The 16,617-nt window shown below is 38.4% G+C and overlaps 1 protein-coding gene across 1 annotated transcript in view; it reads left to right on the top strand.

Moving 5' to 3' along the window:
• The first annotated feature begins 1,442 nt into the window (after positions 1-1,442).
• The window catches only part of NFKB1 (nuclear factor kappa B subunit 1), a 44,305-nt gene continuing 29,130 nt past the window's right edge, over positions 1,443-16,617 (top strand). The window contains exons 1-4 of the mRNA XM_088523992.1: positions 1,443-1,488; positions 2,645-2,726; positions 10,518-10,558; positions 13,276-13,374. Coding sequence (XP_088380118.1) covers positions 1,447-1,488; positions 2,645-2,726; positions 10,518-10,558; positions 13,276-13,374 — 264 coding nt within the window. The 5' untranslated portion in view covers positions 1,443-1,446. The remainder of the gene's footprint in view (positions 1,489-2,644; positions 2,727-10,517; positions 10,559-13,275; positions 13,375-16,617) is intronic.

Genomic DNA, 16,617 nt, shown 5'->3' with positions numbered 1-16,617 from the left:
AATAGCAAATCATCAATGAAAGTAATACTTTGGAGTATGTGCTTGTAAAATAATGTGATCGAATGGCACTTTTTTCATTGTTAAAGAAGTCCTGAGGTAATAGGTGATGAAGTGTGCCTCAGATGACTATGAATACTTGTTATTTTTGGCTGAGACCTTATATACAGTTATTAAATATTTGCTCAAGTATTGCAATCAATTTTTCTATTAATATCTCTAAAATTGAATTATGAACAGGACAATATGTATATTTTCTAAGCTAAATACTTTCATCTTCATAGGTCTCTTTTCCTGGAAGGCAGATCTATATTAAGTGTCTCCTGTCTCACTGCTGTAAATGTTCTTTCTTTTTCTACTTGTGTGGGAAGGCTGGCCATATGCCATCTTTGGAATTTGTTAAGTAGCTTAGAGCTTTTGTCAGAGTGAAGTACCTGAGTATTGCAATTTTCTTTTGATATTTGCCTTTCTAATTCCTGTTTGTAGTGAGGGTTCATAGTGACTCAGTTTTTCTTTACTGGTTTACTGATGGCTGGCTACTGTCTTTTGAGTTAGGCAGTAGGTTTTCATAATTCACTTTGTGCTGGAAAACATGGTTCATGTTCACTGTGGTGGAAAATATTCTTTTTTATTTTATTAGTTATTACTGTTATTCAGAGTGTCTGCCTTCATGCAGACACATGAATCGCTTTAAATAGGGAATACAGTTATTTTTAGATAATTCCTTAAAACCTCTTTTTAATAAGAGCAACATTAATGAATTTCTAATACTTTTAACATTGTCTAAATGAAAGAAATAACATCGGTTGTTAAGAACAGACCTAATCAATTCCTAAGATAATTTTCATGTTCTGCTATTGCTTTGTTATGGTCACGGGAAAGATAAGTCAGGATAAAATTTCCTAGCACATGCAGACCTGTGGTGGAAGATTATGGATGCTATGCATCCATAATAATTATTATCACCACCAGTGGTAGGGGCCAAGTACTTGTGAACCTCTGGAAGTAAAAACGTCAAAAATTATTCATTGTTTGCATCCTCTTTTTTAATCTCATGTACAATAGTACTTCACAAGAAAACTGCTGAGGTTAATTCATAAATGCTTTGAAGTATTTTTATTGTATAAAAATGAACAGTCCTGCTTAGGCTTAACTATGATGGTGATTTTGCCTGAACTGCAAGGGCAGAATAGTGAGGGCAAAGGTAGAAACATATTAAACATTTTAAAGAGGTTCCAATAAATTTTGTCTCTAGGATTTTGGCTGTGACTGAGTTGCAAGAGCGTCTTGTTCTCTGCAAAAAACAGAGGAATTTTAGGAGCATTTCTCAAGTTGTTAATGTTACGAGTACCTGAAAGGAATCAGAGATTAGTGTTTTAGCTCTAGTGTTTTGCTGTTTTCTGTAAAAGCAACAGTTCTGATCTTGCTTTTGTGTTTCAGGACTTCAAAATGGCAGAAGATTCCTATATTATGGGAGTGTCTGACCCCCAAGTAAGTTAATTTATGCATTTTCAATATCTCTGTATTCTGTCCTAGCTCTCTGCTTTTGGTACTTCCCGTGTATATGGCCATGATGTTTCCTAGGTGTAACAATGCAGGAATATAAAAGCATCCTAGCTTTTCTAGTTGGAATCAGGCTTTCAGAGTTCTAGTTTTTTTTTTCCTAAGCAAGCACTTTGTGTGACTTGTAAAGTGCCTTATCATGGTGAAATAACTGAAATATAAAGGAAGACCAGGCGTACTGAAAGAAGCGGTGGAAAAACTGCTTATTTTTGTGCAGTCTGCCTATGACACTTATTCTGAAATTCCTTCCATAGTGGGCACTGGACTTTATATAAAAAATAATGTGCTAAAAGCAAAAAACCTGCGTTTTAACACAATATCCTATATCTTTATTGATGAGATTTGTGCATTGACGTTTACAGAAATATTCGTTCACTCATGAAGATCTGTAAGTAGCTCTTCAAAAACTCTTCAGTGATTCAGATATTAGGTTGCTGTGACTCATTTGTACTGCAAGAACAGTGTTTGAAAGGAAGGATCTTTAAAGATTTTCTAAAAGAGAGTATTTTCTTTTGTGCTTGTTCAGGTCTGGAAAAAGATAGATTTAGATATGGCAACAATTACAGTAGGTTAAGATATGTTAGTATTAAAAACTAAAATATAACCTGGTGATACTCTATTTTTTACATTAGATCTTATAAATATATTTCAGTAATCTGGTTTGGCAGGGTTAAATTAGAGGTGTAAATGCGAATATCACTGAGCAAAACTCTAGCATCAGATTTTCAGAAGATCTTAGCATCTAAAGTTTTCTGAATATATGGCTGGTAGCGCATGCAAGTAAAAAATATGCTTAGGACCTGCTGAGTTCAGTCCAGTCACAAAATATTGGTGAAACTTGCTCAGTGTTGTCAGGTTTTCTGGCACTGCTGTTGATAAACTATTAAAACAGAGATGATTTGGTAGACAAGACCCCCTGAGATTTAGTTCATCCCCCTGTAAAGTAGATATAAAATATTTACCTACTGCATTGGGGTGGTTGGAGTCCCAATATTTGTAGAGAGCTATGAAAATCCTCACTGGAAGTTGTTTTATGAAATTATTTGTATATCTAGTGATAAGAGTAAACTCTCTTTCAACATAGATGCTTGCAATGGATCAGTTCATGGGAATGAATGCAATATTTAATACAAGTTACATCACTTCAGACTTACCACTACGAACAGGTATGAGTGTTGCTATTTTCTTGTGGTACTGCTCATGCCATTTTCCAGTTTGTTTTGTGCAGGAATTCTTTAGAGCCTTGCTTGTTTATACGACTGTATTTCATAATACTATATCCTGAAGTTGTCAACCAGACTTCATTTGGATTGACTTTTTATTATACCCTTTGAACATCTTTCCCTCACAACAGCTTCAGAGGCTTGTTTGTTTATACTAGGATATTTCATAATACTGCATCCCAAAGTTGTCAGCCAGACTTAATTTGAATTAACTTTTTATTTAAAAATACCTTCCTTCCCCTCGAAACAGTTTCAGAGGCTTGTTTGGTTACACCATTGTGTTTTGTAACACTATATCCCAAAGTTGTCAACCAGACTTTTAGATTGACTTTGATTATATCCTTTAAACATGTCTTTCCCTCATAACAGTTTCAGCAGTGAGAGGAATCCAGTTTTCTTTTGGCTTATGTCTAAAGCTGAAAGTTTCAATCAGTTTAATTTGATCAAGTAGCTCTGTGACCTGTTTTTATAACTTATTTTATGTTTTCTTTTTCTAAATATACATCCTCAGCAACTTCGGGCATTTATACTGTCAGTTTCTCTCTCAAACAATGTTTCATTTGTTGTAAAAAATGTTAAGGTGCTTGCTTTTCACTAATAAAATGTAGGGTATATTCAGCTTCCTGTATCATTTGCGTCTTTTCTCAGTGACTTCTTTTATTTTCTGTAAGGTGGCAGTCTGATATTAAAACTTGTCAATTTTCTGAATAATAACATTTATTCGAAAGCTCAGAGTTAGATTTTTGCCTCTGAATGCTGAAAATAAGCCAAATATTCTGCAAAGGTCTAGTACTCAGTTCTTCCCAGTATAGTTTCCGGATGGGAATGTGAAATAAAATATTATATCTTAGCCTATATTAGCTGCTTGGTCAACCTCGAACTGGTTTTGCTTTTTGACTTTTTTGCAAGTAACACTTTTTGTTTGAAATTAGGTAGTCCTGAGGCTTTTCTTAGTATTTTTTAATTGCTATCTCCAGTACAGATATTAATATTTTTCAGCATGAAAATTTCCTGTTGTTGATCCAAGTTGCTGATAAATCAGGAAGTAGCTGGTTTTCTGCATTGCAGATTACTTTGCTGAAAATGCAAAATCACTTTTGTTTGAGATGTGGTACACTTGACAACAGCATAAGGTGTGAAAGATGACATGGAGTTAGCAGTTAGCCTTTTCCTTCACTTAATAGGCAAAGTTCTGCCCTAACATGAAAATAAATTATGATTTCAAAAAGGGGGAGGTTTATACTGTTCCAGTGTTTCCTGGTTTAAACTATTCTTCTTTTTTCTTTACTAAATAGTAATGAGAAAGAATCAGGAAGCACGTGTGATACAAATAATGATGTTCCAAGATAAGCTTTTATTCTGATGAGCAAAGCTCTTGACAAATATCGACCGGCATCCAACAAATGAATGTTGCAATCATTTGTTTGCAATGTTTTTATTAATGCAGACAAATTCTTTGGTAAGATTCATCTGCTTAAAATTAAAGGGCTTATGCATTGCACATCCATTTATTTTTTCTTTTCTTTTTTCTCTTTTCCTCCCAGAGCTTTTGTGGGACACAAATGGTTATTGGAAGTCAGATACCACTGTAGTGACATCCTATCTACCATTTAAGCTTACTTTGTAATCCTCATGCCAGACTCATTCCATACAAATTAATCAGATATACAAAGCTGATTTTCAGATATTTGTTCTGTCTAAAGTAGAAAACAGCTGTTTTTTAAAAGTTATGTGAGCAGTCAAGAATTCACTGAGATCTGGAATCATAGAAACCTACTGGAGTACTCTGGACTAAGTCAAGCTATGCCTTTTATTTGCAAAATCAAATAGATCCTGCCTTCTCTCCCCCATCATGACCATTGCACTGCTGTACTGTACTACTAGACTACTACTGTAGTCTAAGTGCTGAGTTTCCTGTGTACAGAATGGGTTTTATTAAAGGAGGATAGATTTGAATTTGTCACAAAAAGATGATTAAGTATCAGAGAAGGTTGATTGCTTCAGTGCCACCCAATTTAGCTATGGGGATTTTGTTTCTCAAGTAATATCACCATAATACTCAGTTCCTACCCTTCAAATGGTGGTGGACTAGTTCTTTAGCTATAAGGTAGTCTAATAATGTGAAGCAGGAGTTAGATTTTAGTTGTTTTCAAGCAAGAACTCATTGCCTTTTTTTACACAATGAGACTGCTTATAAATTTCATGTGAGACTTCCAAAGCACCCCAGTGAAGTATGGTGAAGGTGGAATAAGTGTTCTCAAAAGGATTTCTCTCCAGCACAGATGGCTGAATTAAACGTTAAGATTTAATGAGTTTGTTGCTTGGAATTCTGTGTTGTACCTACATATTTCAGTCTCTGCATTCATAAATGTACAGTGCCTGACTTATCACACTGTCAGGCAGGTTTAATGTGTAACTGAACTGCAATATCATGGCAGTGTAGCTGAATCAACAAATAGCTGGGGAATTTGGGGACTTTTTGGTGATAGATGTTCTGCTCTTACGTTAATATTTACAGTAATAGCTGAAGACCTTTGAGTTGACAGGACAAGGACTTTCTCTGTGTGGTTGTCAGTGCTGAAGTGTCTTTGCTCACTTTGTTTGTCTCAGTTATGTCAATTTTGAGTAAAAACCCTGCTTCGTGCTTGGTTATTTTGGCTATAAAGCTGTTGTAGTACATTGGGTCAAGTTGTATATTTACATTTAAATTTAGAAAAAGAAGTAATCTCTGTGTGCACTTGGTGACAAAGGGATGTATTTATAGCAAGCACCATAACAGTGCAAACTGCAGGGCTATGTTTAAAAGAGCACCCAATGCAGGGACAGTGTGACACAAAGTCAAACTGTTCTTTGGCTCATTGGGAATTACGTCCTTAAGGGAGATGGAGGAAGTATTACCCAGAGCAACTACTTTGAGGGAGGTAAAGCAGATGCACATTGGTATGATGTTTGCTATTTAGTGGAGGGACAGAGTGATACCTTAATTTGCAGAGGAAATAGGCAGAGCTCTGAGCAAAGGATTCTGGAGTATTGGATGATCATTGACATCTATATGACATACAGCAACCTGTGTCAAATTAGAGATGGCTTTGGGGACGTATGTGTAGAAACTGATTGATTCTGATTTTTGAATGGTTCTGCTCTAACTGTAGCCATTGGCATGGATTCAGTTTTAATTTTTATTTTTTGTGGCAGGCAGACTAAGTCTGCAAAGTAGAAGCAGGGCCATCAGCAGCTGAACAGTTTTGCCAGGAGGCTGCTGAAATTCGTTTTCTGATGATTCTTAACCTCTGCTGTTTCATTAACCTGTTCTGCCCAGCTTCCTGCAATGGCTGCTGTTCACAAATGGGAAAGGTGTGGAAGAAGAAGGGGTGGTAAGGAGGGCATTTCTAAACTTGATTTAATTTTTAGAAAAAAGCAAGGAAGTTTGACCCTCCTCAAAAATGTGGTGGCTGTTCATTTTCTGTGGTCCTAATCCTTTGAGGTGTGGGAAGACCTGTGTATAGCTTCTATTTTTAAACACTGCAAAGCCGAGATTCAAGAGAGCGTGCCTGTGAGGCTAGAGCCCAAAGGGGGAGAATACACAAAAGCTGTGGTAGAATAAGGCTCTGAATCTAGAGCCCAAGCTTTTAGTGGAAAGGTAACACTGTCAGGATGGAGGCAAGAGAGTTGGTGTTGGGTCTTATAAAGAAGACCCAGAGGCTGTGAGTGGTTTTGTCAGTGTCCACAGAGCAAAACAGCACACTAAATTTCAAGGGTGATACAGCTGCCTGTCTTGGGGACCCCATTACAGAGAGTAGGTGCAGGTGGGGAACTTGACCACAGTTGGTTGCAGGTTGCTAAAATGAATTGTTTTGAGTATTAGGTAAGCTGTTAAATAAGGGATCCCTCCAGTCCTACAGTGCTGTCACTCTTGAAGGGGTATCCCACAAGCCTTGACTTTGCTGTGATGGGAAGAACAAACCAAACACTCTCCTTTGGGAAGTGTGTGCAGGATGAGGTCTGTAGAGAGGAAGAAAGAACATAAGTAGTGGGAGTGTGAGACGCAGGAGGGCCTCTGACTCAGGCAGGAAGGAAAATGAAGAAATGTAGTAGTTGAAGACGTGAGGAAGTGGGACTGTGACTCAGGCTGAAAGGGAGGCAGTGGGATGTGAGTTTGTGAGGAGGCGAAAAGGCAGAGAAGGAAGCTTTGAAAGCAGCTAGGCTCAGTACCAGTACGTGGCAGCCTGCACCGAGCCCTCCAAGGCAAGTACTGCAGGGTTTAGTTGCAGTTCATAGCCCTGCTGACTGAATGGCAGTGCCAGGCAAATCATGAGGAGTTCTCATGTCAAAACTTGGTTCTTGGCAACCTTGTGATTCTTCCCTGCTTAGAGGCTGGCTCCACAACTGTGCACTGCTTTAGCCTCTCTCCAGGGCAAAAATAGACCGTAAGTGCATTAAGTAGTGTTGCTTCTTGTAGTTGTGTAACACTCAAAAGGAGGGGTACTTGTTAAACGAGAATTTACAGCAAGCAACTTTCCTGGGGCTGATCCCAGCCTGGAATAGAGGCATGGAAGTTCGTCCCAAATCTCATGATGAGTCCTGTTTACAAGGTGTATGCTTTCGGCTTGCCTGCTTCTGCTCGGACCAGGCATGCCTACTTACAGAAACAAACAAAAACTTCCCTATGCAAAATGTTTCCTCCTCCCCTCCATTCCCTTTCGGGAAAGGATGAGAGAGAAAACGAACTGCACGTAGCAGATGTTAGGCGGGCTGTCTGTGCTTCTGGAAAGTATTCAGAGTCTAGTGAAGACAGCTGTAAGAAATCTTCTGCCAAGTGAAGTCTTTTTTTTTTTTTTTAAGTGTCAAAATAATATGCCATTTGTGCTTGAAAGATGCTCTGAATGTTGCTGCCTTACCTTTATATACTGTTTCTGGTATAATTAAGTGCCATGTATTAGATTGTCGTCTTTGCCCAGTTAGTCTGGTCTAGTTGACAAAACGCTTTTTTCAGTGTATTTCAAAAGAAAACTGGACAGCTTAACTGTAGTGCTTTAAGAGGAAAGATCCATTATGCTGTATCAGAGAATAACTTAGTTAAGAAGAAAAGGTTTAGTCACAAAAAAAGGGTAAAATAAGACCTTACAAAAATTAGTTTTAAGTGCACTAGTATATGATTCGTATAATCTGGCTGAATGTTAACAGACCCATCTAGTTTGCTTCTATATGCTTTACTTAGTTCCCTTTCTTTTGCACATTACTTGTGTTGGTGTATAAGACATTCTGATTACTGTGTAGCAGTAAATTTTTGTAAGCCTTATCCCAAGGGGATGTAGGTGGTACAGACGTGAGTGTTTCAGTGCCTAAATCACAAATACCATTCAAGGCAAAACTGTTTTGGTGGTGTGGAGAATTCCCCTTGAACTTTCCCTGTATGCCATTATGATGCAAATCAGTCCTGCTGAGGAAAGGTTTGAACCTGGATCTGCTGCATCCTGGGGGTCTGCCGTAACCACTCAGTTCTTGGGTAAAAGAACATTTCCTTTGCTGACTGATGTTTGAGAGCAGTAGTATTTTGTGCTGATCCTAATCCCACATGTATGCCTTGAAAATGAATTCATAATGGGAGCACAGCCAAGGCACACCTACTTGGCAGGTCCTGACCTGGGGGGTTGGTTGAGAGTAGATCTCTGCAGTTATATTTAAGCTGAATTATTTCTGCCCAGGTTCAGAAGATACAGGGCCTCTAGATTAAGGTAGAAAATTTTAGCTGATGAAGGCAAACCTAAGAAGGGTTAGAGGCCCTCTCTGTGCAAGTAGATTTTCCACTTAAGTGTCAATAAAGTTGGGCCACTGAAGCCCAGCTTTAGTCATCTTGACTCCTTATTACAGACAAAAAAAACAAAACAAGTATTACTCTACATCTCTTAAAATTCTCTAAAGTCTAGAATGTTTTGCTGTGCTTTCTAATTCAAGAAGATATGTGTATAGTATTGGGGCAATTGCTTTATATGGCTTTTGGGGGATTTTTTGGTAGCAGTATTTATTTTTCACAAGACAAGAGTTGAACTAAGAAAATAAAAGATCATCTTAAATGAAATTGTTGTAACTGGTATTTGTGATAAAACTTTGTCAGGAGGCTAATTCAGTTCCTGAGTCAGCAAAATGACAATTCCACCTGTTGGTGTGTTTATTGAAACTTTCCATTTTGAGAAGCCTGTTCAGTGAAGCCCTTTTCTACTAAACTGAAATTGTATCAAGGAGTGGAGAAGGATACTCGTAGTCATACTGCAACTCTAAATGAATCTTCTGCCATTTTTAACAAGGACTGAACATCAGGCCTTTTGGCAGGTTAAAATCGATACAAGCTTTTCCTTTGGTGCTTGAGCCAAGCAGCTGAGTGGTTAAGGGAGCTGAATGGTGAGATGCAGATAGTGCAGATGCTGCTGGATTTTGGCAGTGCCCGATATGCTTTACATATGCTTGTAGGCTCTGCCAAAACACTGTGGCTGTCTGCTTTGAAGGTTTTGTGTGTCCCAGGGAGTTTGCTAGATTCCTTGCAGCTAATATCTTTAGTAGGGTGTCTAATCCTGACAGGGATATCGATGTCAATATACTGGATATATGCTCAAAGCGACACTGTTATTTGGTATCTGCTCTGTTAATGCCTGAATTTTTAGCATCAAAATGTGAATCCTCCTGTTTGCTTATCAAGAGGCATGAATTAAATTAAACCTTTAAGAAAGTTTTTTTTTTTTCAGACTTGGCAATGGCTTGCATTTTGAGAGGTATTTCACAACCATACAGGCCTGAGAGCTTTCCTTTTCCAAGCAAATAATCTAAACAAGATCAGAGTTGGAGCTAAGCTTTGATCAGATGATTAGTCCTTAGCTCTGGTGGCATGCAGTTCTCGTTGAATTTAAGGTCTGCTTGAAGGCTGTTTAAATCAGTGAATTTCGAGAGGTTTATGGTGTGAAGTTAGATACCATTTGGGAAACAGTGCAAGACTTGAAGTTGTTTAAGCTAGACCTCCTTCACAGGATGCAAACACAATTTTAAGGTGAATAGCCCCGCGTATTGATATCATAAAGTCTGCATCTGTAGTAAATAGAATGTGTCTGGTGGTTTTACAGGGAGAGAAGAATAGTAGTCTTAAAGAGTATATGAAATTATGAAAAAAATGTAAATGGATTAGCTCCTCAGTTCCAAGATTTTTTTTTAAGCAGCTTTGACTGTTAGGGCATGTTGAGACAGCTTAAATTCCTTCTATATTCCCATAGCTCAGTGCTTCTCATTGGCTGTCTCTAGACTTTCTAAAGCACTTTGGTAGGAAGCCCTGGAGCCAAAGGTTTGGGAGCACAGACTTTAGAGCCTGAGGGTCTCTATAAAACACAAAAGCTAACCTTAGCCTCAAGAAGGCTAGGCTGCTGTTGTCCTTCGCAAGGGGAGGATCTTTCTCATCCTTGAGAGTCTCAAGCTGATTATATTTGCCCTTTTAGGTCCTCTGAACTAAAATTAATCATTTCGAGTTGATCCTTCTTTTCTTACCTCATCAGTCTTGCTGAAGATTAGAAATGGACTCCCATCCCAAGTTATTTATTAAAATCTTATTTAAGTTTTGAAGATGCCTGGATACTTTCAAAAACTTTGTCTTGGGGCTTCAGTTGAGGACTTCAGCTTTACCCCTGTAATGTATGTGTTATGGTAATAGAAATATGATTTGCATTATGACTTTTCTTGTTTCTTTTATGTTAGCAGATGGACCGTACCTTCAAATCATAGAGCAGCCTAAGCAGGTAAGAAGAACTGCATTTTGAAAATCTTTGATAGCTACATCACTATATTCACCTTTGAATAAAACTGAGTTAAGACGAGATTGAAGAGTGTTGAAGAGGTTGAACTTAACAAATACAACATGTAACTATGAGCACATTTTTCTCTCATATTTGTAGTAAGTTGTTTCCTGTTTTGTTCTCTTCCCCTCTTTGAGTCTCTGGAAGTGTCATAAGACACCAAAATCTGAGGGTTTTAAAAATGCTTTGCCAAATACAGAATCCCTGTCTTAGATCTGGCTCGTAAAGTACCCCAGCATTTTGAAATGTAGGTGAATGCACTGAAAATGGAAATTGTGTAGAATTTGTTCCGCATTTCTTGAAGAGTGTGAAAGAAAAAATAAAGTAAGTTTGGAGAATAGAACGAACTTAACAAGAAATTAATTCATGCTTTGGCATCATGAAGAAATTGCTTTGTTGTCCTAGAGGTTCCCTGCTGTCCTCTGAGATGCCTTTTGCCATGGTTAACACTTCTGAATAACCCAAGAAAAGAGATGAAATACTTAGAGGTAGCTTTTGTATGACTGTTTACAAACATGCTGCTCTGGCACTGTCAAATTCCTCCCATTGCACTGGTTTGCATGCAACTCAAGTGCAAGATAATTACTGTAGAGAACATTTGTTTCAGGCACCAACTAGGGACAGGTTTATGCCTGAGCATCCCTGCAGGATTTGGGCTACCTCAGTACCTTGGGGGCCAGCAGAATATTCTGAACTCTTCCAAGAGTGCCTCTTCCTTGTTTTAGTTCATCCTATATCAGGGCATGCCTTTGCGCAGCTACAATGTACAGTGGCTTCTCCATGAGCAGCTCCTGTAGTGGAGCAGCTGTGGCCTGCTGGGCAACCGTTTATGCCAGTATTATTATCAGTGCTGACACAGACAGTATTGGGAAGGGTGATATATGGGCAGAGTTCTGTGCTGGTGATACCCCAACCATCCCTTTGCATTTAGGTTTAAGTGAGGTGGTGAATGTGTGATTATTCAGGGAAGGGCAGGAAGCTGCATGAGGCCACCCAAATAGCTCCTCTGTCTGCCAGCCCTAGGGCATAAGAGGTAAAGAAAGACCGAGTTGCCTCCGGTGTCTTGAGTGCAGAGATTGCTTTCTGGGCAACTTGAGAGCGAGTCTATTCTAGCTGGCATTTTGTTTGCAATGCAGTTGGTCTCAGCTCACTGCAGCACAAAAGCAGATATGTATTTCAGGATTAGTTTCTTGTCCTGTCAGTATCAAAGAGTCAGGTCTTTCCATGTGCCTGAGAAACAATTTTTTAAACTGAAAAGATTTTGTGAGAAGTATTGAGGCTAGTGGTTACAGAGTGATTTTTTTTTTTTGAGCTATGGTGTTAGCTGTCTGCTGGCAGACTCTTTGAATTCCTTAGAGCTCAATGATCCTTGAAGGATACAGCTAACCGTGCAGTATGGACAGACCTGGCACCTTGAAAAACTTTGCCAGAAATTGCAGATCTGGGGAGCAGATCTGAAAGCATTCAAAGTTCAGGAGACATGTAATAGCATCATTATATGGGTGTTAAAATTTCTCTTTGATTCCTTTTTAGGTGACTTTATTCAGGAAGGGTTTACCCTTCATGCCCTTCTATTGATTTGAGCTTAAATTATATAAAATAATCTCACTGAACTCTTGGACACACAAAATCAGTTTGATTCCTGATGTTTGCTGTCTTCTCTTATGCTGTTGAGGATGTGTGAGTGTTTTCTCCTAGCTTTAAAAATGGATGTTGCAGTATTGTGCACCCAACTTTGCTTTGTGAAACCTTTCAACTGTCTTCTCATTTCTTGAATTTTGTTTAAAAACAAAATATTTTGCTATTTTCTCATTCTTCGTGCTACTTCCCTGCGTCTTTCTGGAAAGCTCTCCCCTTCCTTTTCTGAAAGGTAACCCTATGACATTTCAGTTTTCTAAATGTTTCCCTGTTAGTACATTCTGACATTTAGATTCATTAACATTAACAATACCTTTGCTAAGGAGTTGCATTTTCTGTACTGTTTAGGCTACTTAGTTAAAGTAGAGGAGGATATTATTTTCTTTAAATAAAAATGTGGTAAATATACAGCTGTATTCTAGACTAGGTGCTCATATCTTGCAGTTCATCAAAATATACTCAAGATGTTTGTTTATGTAGCTGAAAATCCAGTCGTGTAATGCTCACTGAAGCATTTGGCTGCTTTAGGACTCTACTTGGAGATGGAGTTTTAACATGAAGCTACATCTTCTTCCTCGCTACAGAGAAAAAGCAGTTCTGTGGTGGTGTGTTTTTTTTGTTTGTTTGTTTGTTTTTTAAAAATGCTCTTTTCTTTCTGATGCTTTGAACTACCCTGGTTATTACTGGCTTCCATTCTCTGTCTTCAGCACTTAGGATGAGTGCTGTATTTCCTTTAATTTTTATCTTTTCTTTTGAGTGAATATCCATGTCCTAAAATCTCTAGTTTTTGATGTAGGTAAGAGTTGAGAATAGAACAATTGGACACTACAGTTTGTTGCTGTTTTGTCAACCAGTGCTCAGAAGCATTACAGAAGCACTTCAGGGATGAACAGCTGTAGCTTTGTATTGTGGGTTGTTTGGGCAAGTGTGTGTCTGTGTGTGTGTGCGCGCGCGCTAGCACTGTTTTTTAGTTTTGTTTTTAAACAGCTTTCAAGTTTCTTTTCCTTTATTTGTTTCCACAGAGGGGTTTTCGTTTCCGATACGTTTGTGAAGGGCCTTCACATGGTGGACTTCCTGGTGCTTCTAGTGAAAAGAACAAAAAATCATACCCTCAGGTCAAAGTAGGTACATACATCGCTGTGTTGTACAAGCTGAGTGCAACTATCACATGTATGCATATAGGGCTTTACTACATATTAACATAAATTTGTATGAATTTATTCAGACTGCCTTTCGATCCCAACTGTCAAAGTGTAGTCACGTTTAAAAAAGAGGTGGTAGTTAGACTGTGGAGATGTTTAGGTACTATATTAATTTGTAGCTGTTGAACTGTAAGCTCTTCTACACCATCTCACTATAACTTTATGTTGTGGGCTGTTTGGTCAAGTGTGTGTGTAGGTGTGCAGACCAGTGGGCATCTCCCTTAAAGTGCAGTTTTAGCATACTTCAGAGCCTGACTTGCTATAGTCTGGTCAGTGATTCCACTTCACTCTAAGAAGCCTGCTTGCCAGGTTTTCCTTTTTTTTTTTTTCCTTTTCATGTTACTCCTTACTCAATACCTCTAGGATATTGTATTTGTAAGGACTTGATGCACCCTCCTTTAAAGTCAGTGAAAATCCTGTTTTAACAGGAGCAACATTATGTTCAGGTGTTTGCTGAACTTTCTTCCAGAGAACTAGGAGCAGGTTAATCAAAAAACACTCTGTGCTAGCACAATATGAAAGCTGCAGCAGTGATGATTAATCATCCTAGGATTAGGGATCATCTTTCTTCACATAGGATCTTTTAGCAATTTTTTGTGAAAGTGGAGAAAAGCTACACTGTCTTATCTGTGTGTGTGTGTTTTTTTTTTAATTTAATAAAAGTAAATTTTGATGTTGCAGTAGACTGTAAAGAGCAATTGCACTACAGGTTATCTCAAGAGGAGCAGGGATAGTATCTCGTGCAATTATCTCTTGCTGTAAGGAAGGAGGTAAGGGAAGGGCAAGCAGTCAGCCTTTGCACTAGGCCTTGTTGTGTGCCACTGCTCAACTTTTGCTGTTGTATGCAATTGATTCTTTTGCAGTTCTTGAGAAAGACTAGAGCTTGGAACAGTTACATCTCCAGAGTGAATCAGTATGAGTATGACTCAATGGAAAATAATCAGCATTGGCTGAGATGGCCTAGGGTGTTAGCCTGGCAAATTGAGAGAGGCTGGAAGGGTTGATTTCATGTAGCCTTGCAAAACTGTGATGAAAATTACTAGCCCAGGCAAAGAATCAACTTGATTTTTCCTTTTCTGTTGTGATAGTTATGATGAACCAACGAATAAAACTTCAATGCTGTCTTCAAACATAAAATAATTTGCCACAAGTGAGCCAGGCCTTTGGGTTCCCTTCCAATCTATATTGACAATTAGTATGAGTGAAAGTTTCCATAGATGTTGTGGGACACACAATAACATGACAAGGAAATATGCAATATGCAAGTGATACAGGAAAAAAACTAGAAAGCAAAGTGTTCCTTGGCTTTCCATCAAACCTTCTGTTTTCATTGATAATCAGATCCTAATTTCTTCTAAAGCTTTCCCCCACACACATGTCCCTTCCCTTCCCTCCCATTCTGCTGTATGCATCTGTTTTTCTGTATAAATCCCCACATGGCAACACCTGCTGGGAGAGGCTGGCAAGGGAACACAACAAGTAAATTCCTTGAGGCTATTGCTTGTTGCTGCCTGTTCTTGACTCAAGTGGTGCCAGTAAAGAGAAAAGTGTTTCACACCTTTTCCTGTAAGTCTCTCCAGTGTTTTGTCAAAGGACACTCACCTCGTCACAACTGATGTGAGCACAACTGAAAATCACTGTGCGTTTTTTTTTTTTTACACTTGTGCCAATGGAAGTTTCACCATAAACTTCCATTTATTGATTACAGTGATGTGGAAGGACAGTAGTGTGAGCTTTGGCTATACTATAGAAAGGAAAGTTTGTGACAGATCTTTAAGTCTTGACCACGGTGTGGTCAGTGCAGCTGACCCAGGCAGCTCTTATTCTTGGCCAACTTAGCCCAGAAAGCTGCTCTAATTTACCTGAAGTCACCAGGGCTGTTCTAAAAATGGGTATCTCCTGTACACAGAAGTGCACTGTACTCTCACCACCTCTTTTCATAGGATTAGATGTGTTTTCATTCAGTCTTAAATCCATAATGTGGCCTCTTGCATAATATGGTCTGTTCAGCCTCACCTATTTGTTTTCCTCATATAGCTGAGCTGGAATACATCAAGATGCAGCTTTCATTTAAAGGCTGGAGTGCTAGAGATTTTGGTGTGTCTCTAAGCAATATATTTTGATAGTTAGCTATCTATTTAACTGCCTTCTGTGTAGTATATTAGGAGATGGTATAGAGCTGGAGCTCGCATAGCAGTTCAGCACCACCAGAGAGTTCTCATGCTTCAGACAAACCTGCACTGGCCAGACAGGCATCTTTCTGAATATCTTCTGCAAGCTGGAGTTGGTTTTAAATCTCATGTTTTAACAGCGCAGTGATAGCAAAAGGAATTATAGTAGCAATAGTATTTTTCTTCTAAGATAAAGAATGAGCTTTATTCAGCTTTGTACTTTAAGAAATTTTATTTTTGTATTTACCACTGTCTTTGACAACAGCAAGAAAAAAATGCTATGTACTAAGCACTGTTTCAGAGGATTGGGTTTATATAACTGTGCATATAGTTATGGAGAACAGAGAAGTTGTAGAGACTGTCAATGTTGTAATGGAAATAGATTTCAGTGTAAGTCACATAATTATGATAGAAAGCAACCAAGAATTCATTTCACTTCCACTGCTTAGTGTAAGTAACACAGCACCAGAAAGTTATGTTGTCTGTACTGTAGCAGTTGACATCAAAGCTTCTTGAACTGTTTACTCATCAGGTTGTTGTCTAGGGATAGAACAGTTTGAGAATATGTAATATGTAATGTCAAGATAACTACTCATAAGCCTATTAAAAATCTCTCAAAACATTCTTTTAAAAAATGGAAATCACCATAAGAATAAGATTAGATTCTTTGATAGTATCTCCAGCTTATTGAGCTGTTCTTGTTTAAAAACAAACAAAAAAGACAGCAAAAACAACAGAATTAGCTTGCTCTTGTGTATTCAGAAAACTGCCACAAAAATAGGTGTGTTCTGGCCTTCTTGCACATGTTTACCATGTGTGTCCAGATATTGCATGCTGATGTTAGTGTAGCTGCATTCATGTTTTGCACTGCCGTCCTTACTTGAGTTCTGAGTTTGAAAAGAATTTGCTGAAAATAGCAGTGCAAAGGAAATGTCCTGAGTTTTCATCAACTTGGGGGCAAATCTGGCTGGATGGCTGCAAACAAACAAAC

This window comes from Tinamus guttatus, unplaced genomic scaffold, assembly GCF_059628265.1.
Source record: "Tinamus guttatus ecotype Peru unplaced genomic scaffold, ASM5962826v1 Tinamus_guttatus_pri_ptg000202l, whole genome shotgun sequence".
NCBI lineage: Eukaryota > Metazoa > Chordata > Aves > Tinamiformes > Tinamidae > Tinamus > Tinamus guttatus.
This window is presented reverse-complemented; position numbering and strand designations above follow the sequence as displayed.